At 50.7% G+C, this 15887-nt stretch overlaps 1 protein-coding gene across 2 annotated transcripts; it reads left to right on the plus strand.

Moving 5' to 3' along the window:
* Positions 1-996: 996 nt before the first annotated feature.
* Positions 997-10933, plus strand: C9H2orf72 (chromosome 9 C2orf72 homolog). 2 transcript variants are annotated; one of them, XM_046019763.1, is made up of 3 exons: positions 997-1681; positions 4698-4808; positions 8268-10933. In XM_046019763.1, exons 1-3 carry the CDS (start codon positions 1075-1077, stop codon positions 8405-8407), a joined length of 858 nt encoding a protein of 285 aa, XP_045875719.1. In that variant the 5' UTR covers positions 997-1074; the 3' UTR covers positions 8408-10933. The 2 variants fall into 2 exon arrangements, with proteins under 2 accessions (XP_045875719.1, XP_045875720.1); XM_046019764.1 differs by having other exon boundaries at positions 4701-4808.
* The last annotated feature ends 4954 nt before the right edge of the window (positions 10934-15887 follow it).

The raw sequence follows: 15887 nt of genomic DNA on the forward strand, positions 1-15887 counted from the left end.
AAAGGAAACATATTTCTGCTTCTAACCTGGCCGACAGACATCCTCTCTACATCACCTACATCACCACTCCCTCCACCACCACTCCCCCCGCCCCCATTCCCGCCCAGATCTGAGCACCATCAGTGCCCACAACTGCCTTCCTAGGTTTTCTGGTCTACGGGGAGTAATGCTGCCTCTTTCCTTCGTTGTCAACCCCCAGTGCCCAGGGTAATAAGTATTTGTTGAAATAATGAGCCCTCGATTAGCCTTTGTTAAATGCTGAGGCCTAAAGATGAATTAAGTGACAGGACAGAAGAGATCCCTGCTTCCCCTCTTTTTTCACCTCCCTACTGCCTTCTCTGCATTCCCTTTTCTGGCGCCCCCCACCAACACCCCAAAGCAGTACATTAGAGGCAGTGCCCCCCCCCCCCCCCACAGAAGTTCCAGTCCCCAAACTACACGGATTCCAAGGAAGTCTGTGCTTCGGGTCTCAAACCGATCTAACTTGTTCACATGATAATTTTCTGTCTTCCTTCTCCGTTGGCTGCCCCGCACCTTAGTAGGTACTCAACAAATGTCTGTCGAATGGTTGGAGGAACCCGTGCACGGATGGATGGATGGACGGATGGACGGCTCCGTGTCCCCGAGTCTGCCACACGGACTGCGAGAGAAGCCGCCCTCAGCGCGATTAAGGGGAAAGCCCCAGGGGCGCCTGGGTGGCTCAGTGGATTAAGCCGCTGCCTTCAGCTCAGGTCATGATCTCAGGGTCCTGGGATCGAGCCCCGCATAGGGCTCTCTGCTCCGCAGGGAGCCTGCTTCCTCCTCTCTCTCTGCCTGCCTCTCTGCCTACTTGTGATCTCTCTCTCTGTCAAATAAATAAATAAAATCTTTAAAAAAAAAAAGGGGGGGGGGGGAAGCCCCAGGCCCCCGCCCAAGGGCCCGCTGGAGCGCGGAAATCTCGGCCCGCGGGCCGGGAGTCGGGCGGGGCTTGGCCCTTGGGGGTGTGTCCTCCGGGGCCCCGGCGCCCGCGGCGGGAGAGGCGCGCAGCCACCGCTGCAGGGCCCGGGCGGCCGTAGAGGACGCGCGGCGACGAGCATGGAGCGCGAGCTGGAGGAGCTGGTGGCGCGGCCCGCGCGCCCGGCAGAGCCGCCCTTCCAGGCGCTGGTGGAGGCGGCGGGCGGCCGCGGGCAGGTGCTGCTGGTGGGCGAGCTGTGGGAACGCGAGCAGAGCCGCGCGCTGCTGCGGGACTTCGCCCGGGCAGTGTTCCCGCCCGAGCAAGCGGCGGGCAAGCCGGGAAGCGCGGGGGCCGGGACTCCAGGGGCCGGGGCGCCGGGGGCGCAAAGGGCGCCCGGGACGGCGGGGGCGCGCGCCATCCGCTCGCCTCTAGTCTTCGTGCTGTGCCGCGCGTCCTCGCTGACCGCCCGGGAGCCGCGGCGCCGCCTGCGGGAGATGCTGCGGGACGTGCGCGGCCGCCGGCGGGCTGGGGCAGCGCTGGTCGGGGTGCTGGTGGCCGAGGCCGGGCCTGAGGACACGGTGGCGCCGGGGTTGCGGCTCCTGGAAGCGCTACTGCGCACAGTTTTCGGCCGCCAGGCGGGGGGCCCAGTGCAGGCGGCCGCCTACTGCCCCGGCCACCCGGCCTCCAGCGTGGCCGTCCAGGCGGCCGCCTGCAGGGCGCTACAAGCAGCCGGGTCCTCGCGACCAGGTGAGACAACATGGCCCGGGGGCGGTGGGGGGCACGGGCGGTGGGTGGCCAGGGGGTGGGGTGAGGCCCCGAAGTTGGAACTCTTTAGGCCAGCTTCTCTCCTTGGGCACCACAGTAAACTGAGGCCCAGAGAGGGGAGGTCCCCAGCACTAGGCCTTCCAGCTACCGTAGATCGGGCGTCCAGTCTGTTCCGGAAGGATCCAGAGAGCGTAAGAGACCCAAGGCCTTGGGAAAGCCGAGCAGACCAGCTCAAGGCAGGAAGTTGGTGGAGGGAGGGTTGGATTGGGCTGGGGGAGCTGCGGGGAGGGAGAGGAGGTGAGAAAGCATCAGGAGGCCCAAGTTCCAAGGTGGGAAGGGAATAGAACTGGGACCTGGGGGCTGGCGGTGGCAGGAGCTTCCAGGACCCTGTGCTGTGGAGGCTTAGCGTGGATGTCCCACTGGCTCACAGGAATAGGTGCCAAGGCTCTGAGTGTGGGAAAAGGGTGTGAGGGACTGCGGGCCCAGAATTTTCTAATCCCACTCTGGGTGTGAACCCACTGCTGCGTTTCTCTCCACGTTCTCCTGAAGCGTGGGAAGGGCAGTGAGGGCACCCAGCCTGGGTAACTACTGCCATCAGCAGAAATGTGAGAAATCTCTTCCACCCTGGTACCGATCGGAAGGTTTTACAAGAGCTTTTCCAGGTCTCAGGATTAAAATACTGACACTAAGTACAGCGGGATCTGGCAAAGCTGAGAGGGGCAGGATTGTCCTTTGCGCTCCCAGATCCCTTCCTGCCCCCACCGTCCCCGCACCTGCTGCTGTCCCAAGACCTCAAGCCTTCCATTCTTGCTAAAGTGGTAATGAACACAGAGACTGTGTTCTGCTTCTCTGGGCATTGGTGTATTAACCAGAAACTGGGAGATGCCAGGCTTGCCGGGGAGCAGGGATGCTTTTCAGTAAGGAGACCTGGTACCTCCGATGTCCCAAATGTCCCAGATCTACCAGCTAGCTTGGCCTGCCTGAGTGAAAGCCATGCATCTCAGCCCTAGGCTCAGCCCCAGCCTCACTCCTCCCACCCCCACATCTAGTGCCTACAACCCCTTTCTGTTGAATCTGCTAAATTTGAAACTCTGTAACAGTATTCTGAAAGGCATAAAAAGTCCTGAGGTGAATTGTTATTGTGATTGTCACTGCCAGTCCTTTCACGGATCTGGCCCCACAGGGGAAAGGAAGGAATTCACACAAATAGATTTTCTGCTCCCAATGAGCTGGTATCTAGAAAATTCCAAGTTCTTAGTCTCTTAGCCCTCTCCCATTCTCCAGGAACAACCTTTAATCTCCAGGAACAACCTTTAATTCCAGAGCCAAGTGTGTTCTGGCCTCCTCAAGTTTTTGTACATCTTAAAGTTGCCTTGAATGAAAACCCATTTCTCCTGTCCTCCTCTTCACCTGACAGTCCCATTTCATCATTTGGGACCAGACTTCCTCCTCCAGTAAGCCTTCCCTGACCCTCCCCACTCCCACTTGTAAATTTGCAATTGAAATCCCAGAACTCTTAAGCACCAGATTTTGTCACTTGGTGAGTTTAACCACCGTTATATCCCCATTTCCCAACACCTTGCCTGGCATGCAGAATCCTTGCCTCCCTTTAAATATTATCACTTAAGAAATCTTAACGCTTTGCAAAGGAATCATTCTTTACTGTTTAAACTTGTTTCCACTTTTATAGAAACATCCTGAACAACATGAAACCTTTCACTGATGACCAAAATTAAGGAGTATAGGTATAACTCACTGTCCACTACTCTCTTCGGGGCTTTTTCAGTGGACAATGCCATGGATTGCTAACACGGAGCAGTTCTGTTGCTAAGATTTTGAGAGTAACTGCATCTGGCTTTTTTTAAGTTTTCCAATCTCTTTCCTCACTGCCTGATGGCTATTCTTATACTTTTAGGTTGCCTGGCCTTGGCAATGACCTTTTACCTAGTTTATGCTTAATCCAGCTGAGGACCCTGATCCTAAACCAATGAAGGACCCAGTCTTATTAGAAGTGGGTACAAATTCAGAGTAAATAGGTCCTGCATGAGGACTTATAAAGAGGATGTTCTGTGTTCCAGTTGGCCATTTTCCCGAGAGTGGGGGCTCCCAGGTGCTGAGGTGTTTATTATAAGAAGGAAACTAGACTTTTGAGCATTGCCAATCAATTAGATGAAAAATGGTAGCTTATAGTTTTAAGTATTAAAGTTTCTACTGTGTTGAAAACTTTAAAAAAAAATAAGGAAACTAGACTCAACATGTAATTGATTTAGGGCACCTTGGTGGCTCAGTTGGTTGGGCGACTGCCTTCTGCTCGAGTCATGATCCTGGAGTCCCAGGATCGGGTCCCACATCAGGCTCCCTGCTTGGCGGGGAGTCTGCTTCTCCCTCTGACCCTTCCCCCTCTTGTGTTCTCTCTCTCTCTCTCTCTCCCTCTCTCAAATAAATAAATAAAATCTTTTAAAAAAACATATAATTGATTTACAGTAGTTATAAAAAACGATTAAGTCTATTCCCATTAAGAGATAGTTTGAACCAAAACTCAAGGGGAAATTTCTGCTCTTTGAGTATTTTCTTTGGTGCTATGTCATTGTTATTAGTTTCATGTCACTTTTTGGGGGGGTCAATTTTGCAAATACAAAAACTCCACCCCACTTAGCAAAGCAGAATCTTTTTTAAAAGAATTTTAAAGATTTTATTCATTTATTTGAGAGAGAGAAAGAGAGAGCACAAGCGAGGGGAGGACCAGAGGGAGAAGCAGACTCCCTGCCGAGCAGGGAGCCTGACATGGGGCTCAATTCCAGGACCCTGAGACCATGACCCGAGTCAAAGCAGATGCTTAACCAGCTGAGCTGCCCAGGAGCCCCCCAGAATCTTTGTTTTTTTAATCAAACAGTTGAAACTAGGGCAGTTGATAATTGAAGCACTTGGTTTGCTGAACAGAAAAATCTCTCAAATGTGCTCACCTGCTGCGTCTGGGACCTTGTGTTTTTTCTGGCAGCAGGACCCTGGGAGAGACCGGGCCTCCCAGCACTGCTGGCATGCTTTTCCTGGGGTCCCTGGAGCCGGGGGAAGGATCCAGATGCCACCTCCCCCAGTGACCCAGCTCAGGGTGAGTGTGCATTCTTCCTGAACTTCTGGACCCTGCGGGCCAGGTGCTTGGGATTATGGGGTGGGTCCTGTGCACACAGGGACCTAAGGGATAGGGTTGACCGACATCCACGGAGCACTTGCCATGTGCGGGGCGTGGAGGTGAGTGATGTGAGGATGTGAGGTGTTCCTGCTGAGGGCCACAGGCACACAGACCCCCCAGTAGGACTCTAGCCCCATAGGTCTCCCACTAATGAATGCATCGGTGTGGGCAGGTCAGATGTCTGCCCCGTACATGGTGGGGTGCTTGGAGCCAATGCATTTAACCTTCCCCTGAGGCTTCAGAACACACGACCTTGGAGCCAGGGGTTGGAGAGTGTCCTAGGCAGCAAGGGGGATACCTTGGAGAGGAAGCAGTATGAATGAAGGCCTGCAGGCATGATGTCATGCTCAGAAAAGGGGCCCCCATTGGGAGTGCCAGGGGTTGAGGACCAGGAGACTGGGAGGGCTGAGGCTGAGGAGGAGAGCTGGGACCAAATCGGGACTCTGGACCCAAGTGTCCCACGAATAGTGAGCTGCTCGCCATTTCTGAGCAGGGCTGTCCAGATTAGGGGCGTTTTGGAGAGGTGACAAGATTGTGAGGCAGGGCAAGACTGGAGGCAGAGCCAATTAGGAGGGGACTGCCTAGTCCCAGGAGGGACAAGGAGCAGCCTGGACCCAACACTGGCAGTTTGGGAAGGGAGAGGAAGGAACTCAGCTGGAAGCTTTTTCTAGTGTAGGCTTCTCAAGCCACTAAAGAGAGAAGGGGGGAAAGACAGTTCTTCGGAGTCCCTAGGAGCACCCAGTGGGCACTGAGGCTGTTGTGAGAGCTGGAAAGTACTGGGGGAGTACGTTGTAACCACCTAAATGTACGTGACCCATGGCCCCAGCGTGTACTGAACAGCACAGCTCTGTTACAGAAGCAACGGGCAGTGTTTTAAAACAAACTTTTCTTGTGTCCCTTTATGTTTAAAAAAAAATCACCAGGCGAGGTGTTAGCCTTCCCTTGGCACGTAAGAAGTGAGCACAGACTCAGCGGCTTACAACAACACCCGTTAATTCCTCACAATTTCCATGGGTCAGGAGTCTCACAAAGCCGATCAGAGTATCGCTTGGGCTGCATTCCTTTCCGGAGCCAGAGGCCTTCATGCTGCAGTGGGTGTGGGCAGAATTCCCTTCTTCGATGCCTTCTTAGTGGCCATCAGCTGGGGCTCTTCTCAGCCGACAGCCATCTCGCCACACGTCTCTCAACACAGCAGCTGCTCCTTCAGGAAGCAGGAGACTTTCTGATCTCTGATAATGTCACTCAGTCACAGGGGGAACCATTCTGTTGTCCTATATGGGACCCTAATCAAGGGAGTGATGATCCCATCCTACTGACAGACGCCACCGGCACCGGAAGGAGGCGATTACGCAGGATGGGTACACCGAGTGGTGGAAATCTTAAGGGTCATCTTAGAATTCTGCCTATTACGGGGGAAAGCTCAAAAAATTTGAGAAAGGAAAACAAGAATGAAAATCATTTGCTGAATCCCATCACTCAAAAGTAACTATCAGCTGTATTTTGACATAGACCATTCTGTTCATCTGTCTGTCTACCTATCTATATACCTCCTTGTGGCGTTTAAATTGTAATAAATATGCTTCTATATAATACATGAATTATCAGCCAAATGCATCAGGTATTCAAAGCATTCCATTGCAAAAACGTTAACTTCAGTCTCTCCATCATCAGTGTGGATATTTCTGGAAACCAAAGGGAAAAAATAATAAAGCAAAGGAATCATAAACAATTTTACATAAATCTTGGATAACTCCCCTCTCTGTAGGATGTAACAATTTCTTTAAAAATTTATTTATTTAAATAATCTCTACACCCCCTACGGGGCTCACACCCATGACCCTAAGATCAGGAGTTGCGTGCGCAGGATGCCTGGGTGTCTCAGTAAGTTAAGCGTCTGCCTTCCGGGGCTCAGGTCCCACGATCAAGTCCAGTATCTCAAGCTCCTTGTTTACCAGGGAGCCTGCCTCTCCCTCTGCCAGCCGCACCCCTTGCTTCTGCCCCCCCATCAATGAATAAATAAATAAGATCTTAAAAAAAAAAATAAAGTTGCATGCTCTTAGGACTGAGCCAACCAGGCATCCCTATAGCATAACAAATTAATCTCAAGTAGAAGTGAATGTATTAAAATGAAAATTGCATTCATGGACTATGTGTATGCATTTATAACTTACACAGTAAATATGGAAGTACAGACATTCATACATACCGTTCTGGAATCCACTTCCTTCACAGCAACATATTGTCAGTGTGCAATATTCCACAGCAGTAATTACCTATCAGTAACATCTTTTCTCTTTCAGGAGAATGGTGGGTAATCGTAGGTTCACATGCGGTTGTAAGAAATCATACAAAGAGATCCTGTGTACACTTGGCCCAGTTTCCCACTCTGGTAGCATCTTGCAAAACTATAGGATAATATCACAACTGGGATATTGACATTGAAACAATCCACAGATCTTATGAAGAGTCCCTCAGCGTTACTTGTGCGTGTGTGTGTGTGTAGTTCTATGGAATTTTATGCATCTTTTTAAAAAGATTTTCTTTATTTGAGCAAGAGACTGCATGAGCAGGAGCTAGGGGCAAAGGGAGAGGGAGAAGCAGACTCTGTGCTCAATGGGGATGATGCATCATTTTTTTTTAAGATTTTATTTATTTGTTTGACAGAGATCACAAGTAGGCAGAGTGGCAGGCAGAGAGAGAGAGGGAAGCAGGCTCCCTGCTGAGCAGAGAGCCCGACTCGTGGCTCGCTCCCAGGACCCCCGGATCATGACCTGAGCCAAAGATGGAGGCCTTAACCCACTTAACCCTCTGAGCCACCCAGGTGCCCTGATGCATCATTTTTCATGCCAGAATCTCATCATATGGGTGAGCCCATTGACAATCTCATCATATGGGTGAGCCCATATTGAGTTCCATGACTGGAACTCAACCAGTCCCTTCTTTGGACATCACGTTAGGTTAGGATGCTTTTTTGCTGCAGGGAGAGAAACCATGTCTCAAGCTGGCATAGCAAGGGCATTCAGTATCTCGCCTAAAAGATAGTCTAGAGGTAGAGTCAGCTTCAGAGCTGGTCAATTCCAGGGCCCAGTGACCCCATTGAGGACCTAGGTCCTTGCCTTCTCTCTGCTGAGCCATCCTCCGTGTCATTTCATCCCAAGATGGCAGTTCCACTAATTATTCCTAATTATTTCCTTAGGATAAAATTCTAGAAGTGGAATTGCTGGGTCAAAGGGTATGTACATTTTTAAGGTCTTGATACATATTTTACTGTGGTTTTTAAGTAGATGTTACAGGGGCCGACTTCCTCCCTTTCGCTCCTACCTTACTCACTCCTAAACTTGACCTTCTGATTGGGTGATTCCTTCTCTTGTGTTCCAGATCACCTCCAGGACACTGAGGAGGAGCTGGCCCTGACAGCCATATGTCCCAATGGAGACTGTGAGGACACCAGGAAGGGGTCGAGAGCCTGTGATGGACTTGTCCCTGCTCCTGCTGACTCCGCTGTAGACTCAAGATGAAGGCTGGACCACCGGGCCACCCGCGTTCTTAACCTGCACACTGGGGACTGGCTTCTTCTCACTGAGCCCCCTTGCTTCCGTGTTGACCTTGGAATGGTGGTAACTACAAAGTCCCCACCTGTCGGGGGGGCTGCTGCATTGAACCAGCTAGGAAAACTTATTTTCCTGGAACCTGCCCTCTCCCACCTCACATTTGCTCACTCCCCGATCACAGTAAGGTTATCTGGTCTTTCCGTACCTCAGTTTTTCTATGCCATTGGGACAGGTGGCTGTCTACCTTGAGGCTCTGTGGTGCTGTGGCAGCCCATGGTGTGTTTGCATGAAAATCCATCATTTCAAGTGCAACTGGAAAGAACTCTGGACCAGAAGTCATCAGATCGGGAACGGGGGGTGGCCTTGGACATGCCACTGAACCTTTGGAGCTTCTGTTTCTCAAACACATGACCAGGCTCTGAGCCCAGGGGCTCTCAACCAAGAACCAGGCTACCGTTCCAGGTAGCACTGGAAACGTGTGTGTTTGAGTGTGAGAGTGAGTGTGTGTGTGTGTGTGTGTTGTGTGGGGGTTACTGTGACTATGAGGTACCCCTGGCACTTAGTTGGTTTCTCACAACCTACAGTACAATCTGTAACAGTAAAGATTTGTTCCACCAAAATTGCCCATCATGGCTCCTTTGAGAAACTGAGTGAGCCAATCCCTTCTCCCTATGAAATGCTAAGAGTACCCCACCCCCAGAAGAGAGGGTTGGGCTTCCTGAGACCTTGGCTCCCAGAGCAAAGCCAACATAAAGATTCCACTGCTACCCTGGGGGCCTGTTGGGTCAGAGCAAAGACAGCCACCTGCTTTGCATGCCCTCTTTCTTCCTCATGTTGATGTTGACTTTCTGTGCCAAATCCTTTGAGAATAAGGATGCTGGGAACTGTCTATGACAACAAACAAGAAAGATAGGAGTGTGCATTACAAGGACATGGGACTTTCTCTCCATCTCAGGCCCTTGTCCAAGGTCAAAGCAGACCCAGCCCAGAGGTGCCAAGTTCCTGAATCCCTTTTTTCTCTGTTTATGAGTCAGACAGGGTTGATGATGATGTTCCCTTCAAAGCCAGAAAAGCCATCTGTTCACTCGTAGAAGGAACTCTGCATTACCTCCCTTGCCTTCCTTGCCTACCCCTGGAGAAATGCAGTCTTTGGAATGGGAAAGAGCAGCTCCTGATTTGCCCTGGTAGGAAGCCCTGTCTAAGGGAAGTAGCTAAATTCATTCATTTGTGCATTATTTGCTCTGCAGACATGCAGCGGGGCTATATGTCCAGGGTTCTACAAGGTTCTGCCTACCTTCCAGTAGTACTTTGGCTTTAATGTCTGGTACCACAATGTGGAATTGGAAACCTGTGGCCGAGGGGCTGTGTGATATCAAGGTGGGGTCCCTCCTGGTTCTAGGCCTCAATTTATTCTTCATACTAAGCAGCCTAATTCTATCCCTTCTCTGCCTCATGGGGATAACGTGAGGGCAGGCGGGGTGACCTCTTATTTGGGGCTGGTTAGCAGCAGGTGTCATTTTAATAATGCAAAGCTGTCTCACCAATACGTAGACCCAGCTGACCTCCTTCTACACAAGAATGAACTCAATGGATTACCGTAGATTTTGTTTTGAAATGAGGAGACTGGTATTTTCAAAGCTGCTCTATTTTTCTATTTCTCTGATAATTTCTTTGCAATAATTGGGTTCGAGTTGTATTATTTGGTTGGGGGGAGCCTTTATTAAGGTGGGAAATTACCTAAGGCAGAAGTTACAAGGCACAGCCTCTGCTGTGTTTAAAAACCTTTTGTATTTGTTGCCAATATTGGAAACTTGAGAAATTGCACATAAAAAATGTAGCTTGCTGGATAGAGGACAGGGCATGCCATCACGTCCAGTTCACTGCAACCCCCCTCCCCTGGGTAGAGCCCCCCTCCCTCCCATCTAATCTGCCTCTCTACTTCACTCGTACGTGCCACCTGCCTGGTCCTGGTGAACATTCGAGTTCGCATACCTGTGGGATAAAGAGTGGTCTACGTATAACTTTTTCGTTATTTTCAGTGTCTCTGGTGACTAGCTGAAGACAGAAGGTCTTTCCTGAGGTTCGTGTTCTGCTTCCCAACCGGGAAACACGGGACTGGACTGAGAGACTAAAGGGCCCACGTTGGGTTTCTCAACACATGGCTACACATGATCTTTTTAGGAATAATCTAGTTGGTATTTTTCTAGCAGACACAAGAGTTAGGTGCTGGAAGGGATGACCTTGGCGGTAGGTCTCTTCCCTGAGGACTTTCAAGGCCCAAAGATTGCGGTGGGTCTGTCTGGGAATAGAGGCCCCGAATGGGGTCAGTGGTACTGGGAGCCATTGGTGGGGGTTTCCAGCCAAGTCACACTCTGGACTGGTGGGTATTAATCCTTCTAATATGGGAGTAGTTGTGCTGCTTCTGACTTGAATCAATAATTCCTTCTATCTAATAAAACCGAACAGTACCTCATGGCTGTCTAATCAAAACCAGAATGGATCTTCGCATTTGTTCTCAAAGCATTGCTCCCAGGAGCCCGTGGGAGCAGGGAGCCTGGGCAAAAGGTGGGAACCTCTGGAATAGTTTGGCCTGAAAGTCTTCCAGTCCTGCCCTGGGGAAACATCTCTACAACCCTGTTGGCTGGAATTGGAAAGACATGTAGCCGGAAAGTAAATGTTTGAAAAGAGATGGTTTTCAAAGATAGCATTTTGCTTGCGGCTCACCCAAATGTGTGCGTTCGTGTGCACCTATGAGCATGTTTAACGAGGCAAGATGGCCTTGCCTCAGCCCCAGAGAGCCCTGTATAATATTTGTGTCATGGTTTCTCTCCTCTTGAAGTATTTGTCTCCAAGACTTACCATGCAAGAGGAGTCCTTCAGTCGTCAAACCAAGAACAGGGCAAACCTGCAAAGGGGCTGGGGTCCAAGGCCCCCAAACACCAGTGTGTTCTCAACAAGCCCCCCTCTTATCCCAGCCAGAGAACCAGGACCCAAGCTCATGGGAAAAGGCGACGACAGCCATGTTAACCTGATAGTCTATATGCTTCAAAGTGTAACACCTCCTTACTGTGGGGCTGGCTGGTGAGGCCTGCACTTTGTCCTGTTTGGACGGCAAACAAAAACAGCACTGCGGGGAGAGAGTTTTTTGTTTCATACCTGAGGGCTGCACAACCCCCTTCTGACCCGGTCTTGTGTGTTAGTGGATCAAGGATTGAGACAGGCTGTCGCTTGTGTAATCTTTGAGTTCAAAGGAAGGGAGGTGCAAGGCAGGGTGGCTGACCAGGATTGTACACGAATTCTTCAGATGCCTTTGCCCCCTGAGCCAGAGCCCTTGCGTTATGTTATACTTGGGGCTGCTGAACTGGGAGCAGAAACAGAGGCTACCCACGGGGATATGCCCTGGTTCACAGAGATCCCAAAGGGAGCAAGGTGTGGAATGGCTCAGGTCCAGAGTTGGCCCGGGCCCTGGGGCCCCTGCGGGTCCAGGACTTTGGCAGAGTCTGACTTCCTCCCTGAGCTCCCTGAGCTCCCCAGCCAGGGCTCCTGCTGCAAGGGCCCACCCACACCTGACTGGTGAAATTCAGAGCCCCTCAGGTAGGAGTTCACATGGTAAGTCTTAAGTCAGGCTGGTTTCTGTCCTGTTCTGCACTTGTGGAGTCATTAGGCTCTGAGTCCTTGTGACTAAGCCCTCATTCTGAGTCCTGATTACACATACTGGGTCTTGCTGCCCTGCGGTTCTTCTTTCCCTCACTGGTTAATGAGGGCTTCTCAGATAGTTACCCCAACTCTGGGCTACCCTAACCAATCACCTGCCATCCCAGGGATCTTGCCCACTCCAGAACCTAGCTGCCAGGGCAGCCACTCTGAGCCCCTTGCTCCCTGGCAGGAGGGGGTCTCACCTTTAGCCTCTCTCCCTCAGTCTGGTTTGGTCCGGCCTGTGCCAACACCAAGAAGCAGGGCCAGGCCTTAAAAGGGAGGTCAGAGGGCACAAGACCTCTGGGTAGGTCTAGACCAGCCCCGCCTAAGAGAAATCTAACACCAGGACCATATGTAGGTTTAGATTTTTCTAGTAGCCACATGAGGAAAAAAAAAAAACAGATGGAACTAATTTTAATAATATATTTTATTTAATAATATATTTTATTTAACCCAGAATGTCCAAAATAGCATTATTTCCACTTAAATATAAAGCATTTGTAATGACACAGTTTGCATCTTCGAAATCCTGTGAGGCTATTATACAACAGCTTGATTTAGACACCAAATTTTTAAACCAAAATACTTGATCTGTATTTAGAGTTCATGAAATTTGTAGTTGAAAAAAGAGATTCACTCTCAAATTGCTCCAGATATACTTAAAAGTTTCCCAATGACTAAATTGGGCATCAGTCTTTAAATTTTAATGAAATGAAATAAAATGGAATCTAGAAATCAGTTCCAGGATTTGCAATGGCTGCGTTTCCAGTTCTTGGTTGCACCTGTTGCTAGGGGCTAGCCAGTGTGAAAGCAAGAGTCTAGAACAATGGAAACGTGCAGGATACTGTCTTAGGGGTTCGGTGTGGCTCTTCCCGCCTCACCCCAGACCCCCAGGAAGGGAAGGGCAGTGGCTTCCTGCATCAGCTTGCCAGTTTTCCGGTCGCCCAGGATAGGAGCTGTCCCCCCGGAGTCCGTCCCCGGGGGAAGAGAGTTCAGTGTCTCAGATGGCTTTGCGGGTCTTTTTGTGCCTCAGTTCACCCAGGGCCCCATCCAGGTGTTTCCCTCCCATCAAGCACCGCCCCCACCCCCCACCGGAAGCCCGTCTCACACTGCTGCGTTTGCATTTCTGCTCCATGAACAAATGATTTCACTCGACTAGCATGTGGCATGCGTGGTGTACCTAAAGCATCCACCAGCCTCCGGGCCTGGCCCTCTGACCTAAGATCTGAGGTTTATTCAGCGCTGCTCTACACCACACCCTAACTAGAGCACCTCCCCTCACTTAGGGCCCTGAGGGGCAGGTGGGCCGGTCCCCTCCGCGCCTGGGGTTCAGTGACCACGTGACCACAGCGCCGCTAAGTGGCAAAGCAGGGATTTGATCCCGTGTTTCCCGGCTCCGACGACGCCTGCCCTTATCAACTCATAACGCTTCAGCTCAAATAGCAGTCAAGCCCGATTCTTGGCAGGAGCGAGCCCTCCTAATACCCCCGAGGCTGGGCATGGGGGTCGGGAGCCGTGGAGGGCAGGATACGGGTGGTCCCAGGGCGCTCGCCCCGCGCGGAGTTCTCCGCCTTCTGGGGAGCACCGTGACCACTAGAGGGCGTCGCGAGGGCCAGGGAGATGCTCCAGGCAAGCTCCTGAGCCCTGTTTAAGGTGGTCGCTCAAGCAAAGTTAAGTGCCGTCTCTGGTTTCTTCCCTTCACCCTGACAGTCGCCCCGGTCTGTCCCGATCTGTCCTGGTCTGTGTGAGCCTTCAGAGGACCTTGTTTGGGCTTTGCGAATTTTTGCTTCAGTCCTAAATTTGGAGGCAGATAGTTGTTTATGAATTGAGCACTGGGGAGGAATTCCTTCAGTGATTTTGGTCTGTCCTCAATCTTCTCTGAAGACCAATATATCTCATTATAAAATTTGGAGAGGGCAAGGGTTTCAGAGACACAGGTGTGAGTTCCAGCATTGTGCCAATAACTAACTGACTCCGCCTTCATCCATTCATCCAACACTTATTGAGCACCTACAGCTTGCCTAACACTATGCTGGTTGCTATAGGGGATACTGAGATGAATAAGATGTGGCTCGTCTCCTTGAGAAGTTCCTAGTCCAGTTGGGACCTGGGCAAGGAGACAGGACGATAGCTGTGTGGAGTAAAGGATGCAAGGGGACACACAGTGGGGCGGTCAAGAAAGGCCCACCTGGAGGAGGAGCTGGTTGGTAGGTAGGGGAAGAGGGAAAGGAAGACAGAGGAAGGCAAATACCAGGGTCAGAGACAAGGTCAGACTCTGAGAGCCCCAGCAGTTCCGGATCGCTGGACTGTGGCATGCCAGGGTGGAGGTCTGGGACATAAAGACTAAGGGTAAGCAGGGTTGGGTGGAAATCTTGGAGGAGAGAGTCCTTGTCTTCCTTGTTTTTGGTCGTGCTTCCGGCTGACGTGGAGAACAGACGGGAGCATCCTGAGATGGTGAGCAGGAAGGCAAAGCTGTTGGAAGTGGTTGCAGCCAGAAAAGAAGAGGGGGAGCCGAGACTGCCAGGAAATGGGAGCTTGGCTGCTGTGAGAGAGGTTAAGTAGACCAGAGCTGGTACCGACCCAGTGAGCGGGAGGGAACAGTCATGGCCCAGCTTTAGTAGCTGTTGGTGCCCTTCTCCACCCCCAGATCAAGGCAGGAGACGTGCATGGAGCTTTGAAGTTATTGAGTTAAGGAGTATCAAGCAGAGATGTATGGTAAATGTATGAGTCTGGAGCTCCAGAGAGAAGATGGGGCTACGGTATACATTTGAGGAGGCCACCATTCTGTCCACAGAGATGGGGGCATGGATCTCTCACAGGGAGAATGTGGAGTGAGACAAAGGCTTTGGACAGAAACTAGAAAGAAGAAGCATAAGAATAGAGCCCAGGATGAGGGCTGAAGGTTTCAAGGAGCAGAGACGGTGGTCAGAGTTGAGTTTTGAAAAGATCGCTGTGACTAAAGAGTATACAATTAAATGGAGACGAATAAACCATTTAACTTCGGGGAAGTTAAAAGCCAAGTATCCAAGCCAGAGACATGATGATCCTCTCATAATGTCCTCTCTTTGAAGAGCAGACGTGGCACCTGGTCTTCTCTTGTTTTAAAACTGTTTGAATTAATTGCCAACACTTACTTACTGACTAATTTATTTATTTATATTTTTTTTTTTAAGAGAGAGATTGAGAGTACATGAAGGGGGGGAGGGGCAAGAAGAGAGAGAATCTTTTTTTTTTTTTTTTTTTAGAAGAGAGAGAATCTTAAGCAGTCTCCATGCCCAGTGCAGCCTGACTGAGGGGCTCCATCCCATGACCCTGAGATCATGTCCTGAGCGGAAATCAAGAGTCAGATGCTTAGCTGACCGAGCCACCCAGGTGCCCCAGTAGTTCTGCACAGCAACACCGCAGGAGAAGAAGTAGCCACTCCTCTCTTTTAGTGGACCACACATTCTTCGTTTTGTCGCTTCTTAGTTGCCACTCACCCTCCTGCTGAGGTACCACTTCCTTACACTCTGCCTGCTCCACTCATTTCCATCGCCTGTTTTGTGTGATTCCTCTAGAAGTTTCAGGCATGCAGGTGTCTTCATGTGAGGGATGGGCCAAAGTGCCTCTGTGAAACAATACTCCCAGATAACTGTTTGTGTGTGTGTGTGTGCACACCTCTCAGGGTAGTGCCTTCCAATCTGATCTACAGGTTCTTCAGAAGTGTTTAATAATTATATTTGATGTATTTTAACCACCTTAGCTCTAGAAT

The sequence above is a fragment of the Meles meles genome, chromosome 9 (genome assembly GCF_922984935.1).
Source record: "Meles meles chromosome 9, mMelMel3.1 paternal haplotype, whole genome shotgun sequence".
Taxonomy (NCBI): Eukaryota; Metazoa; Chordata; class Mammalia; order Carnivora; family Mustelidae; genus Meles; species Meles meles.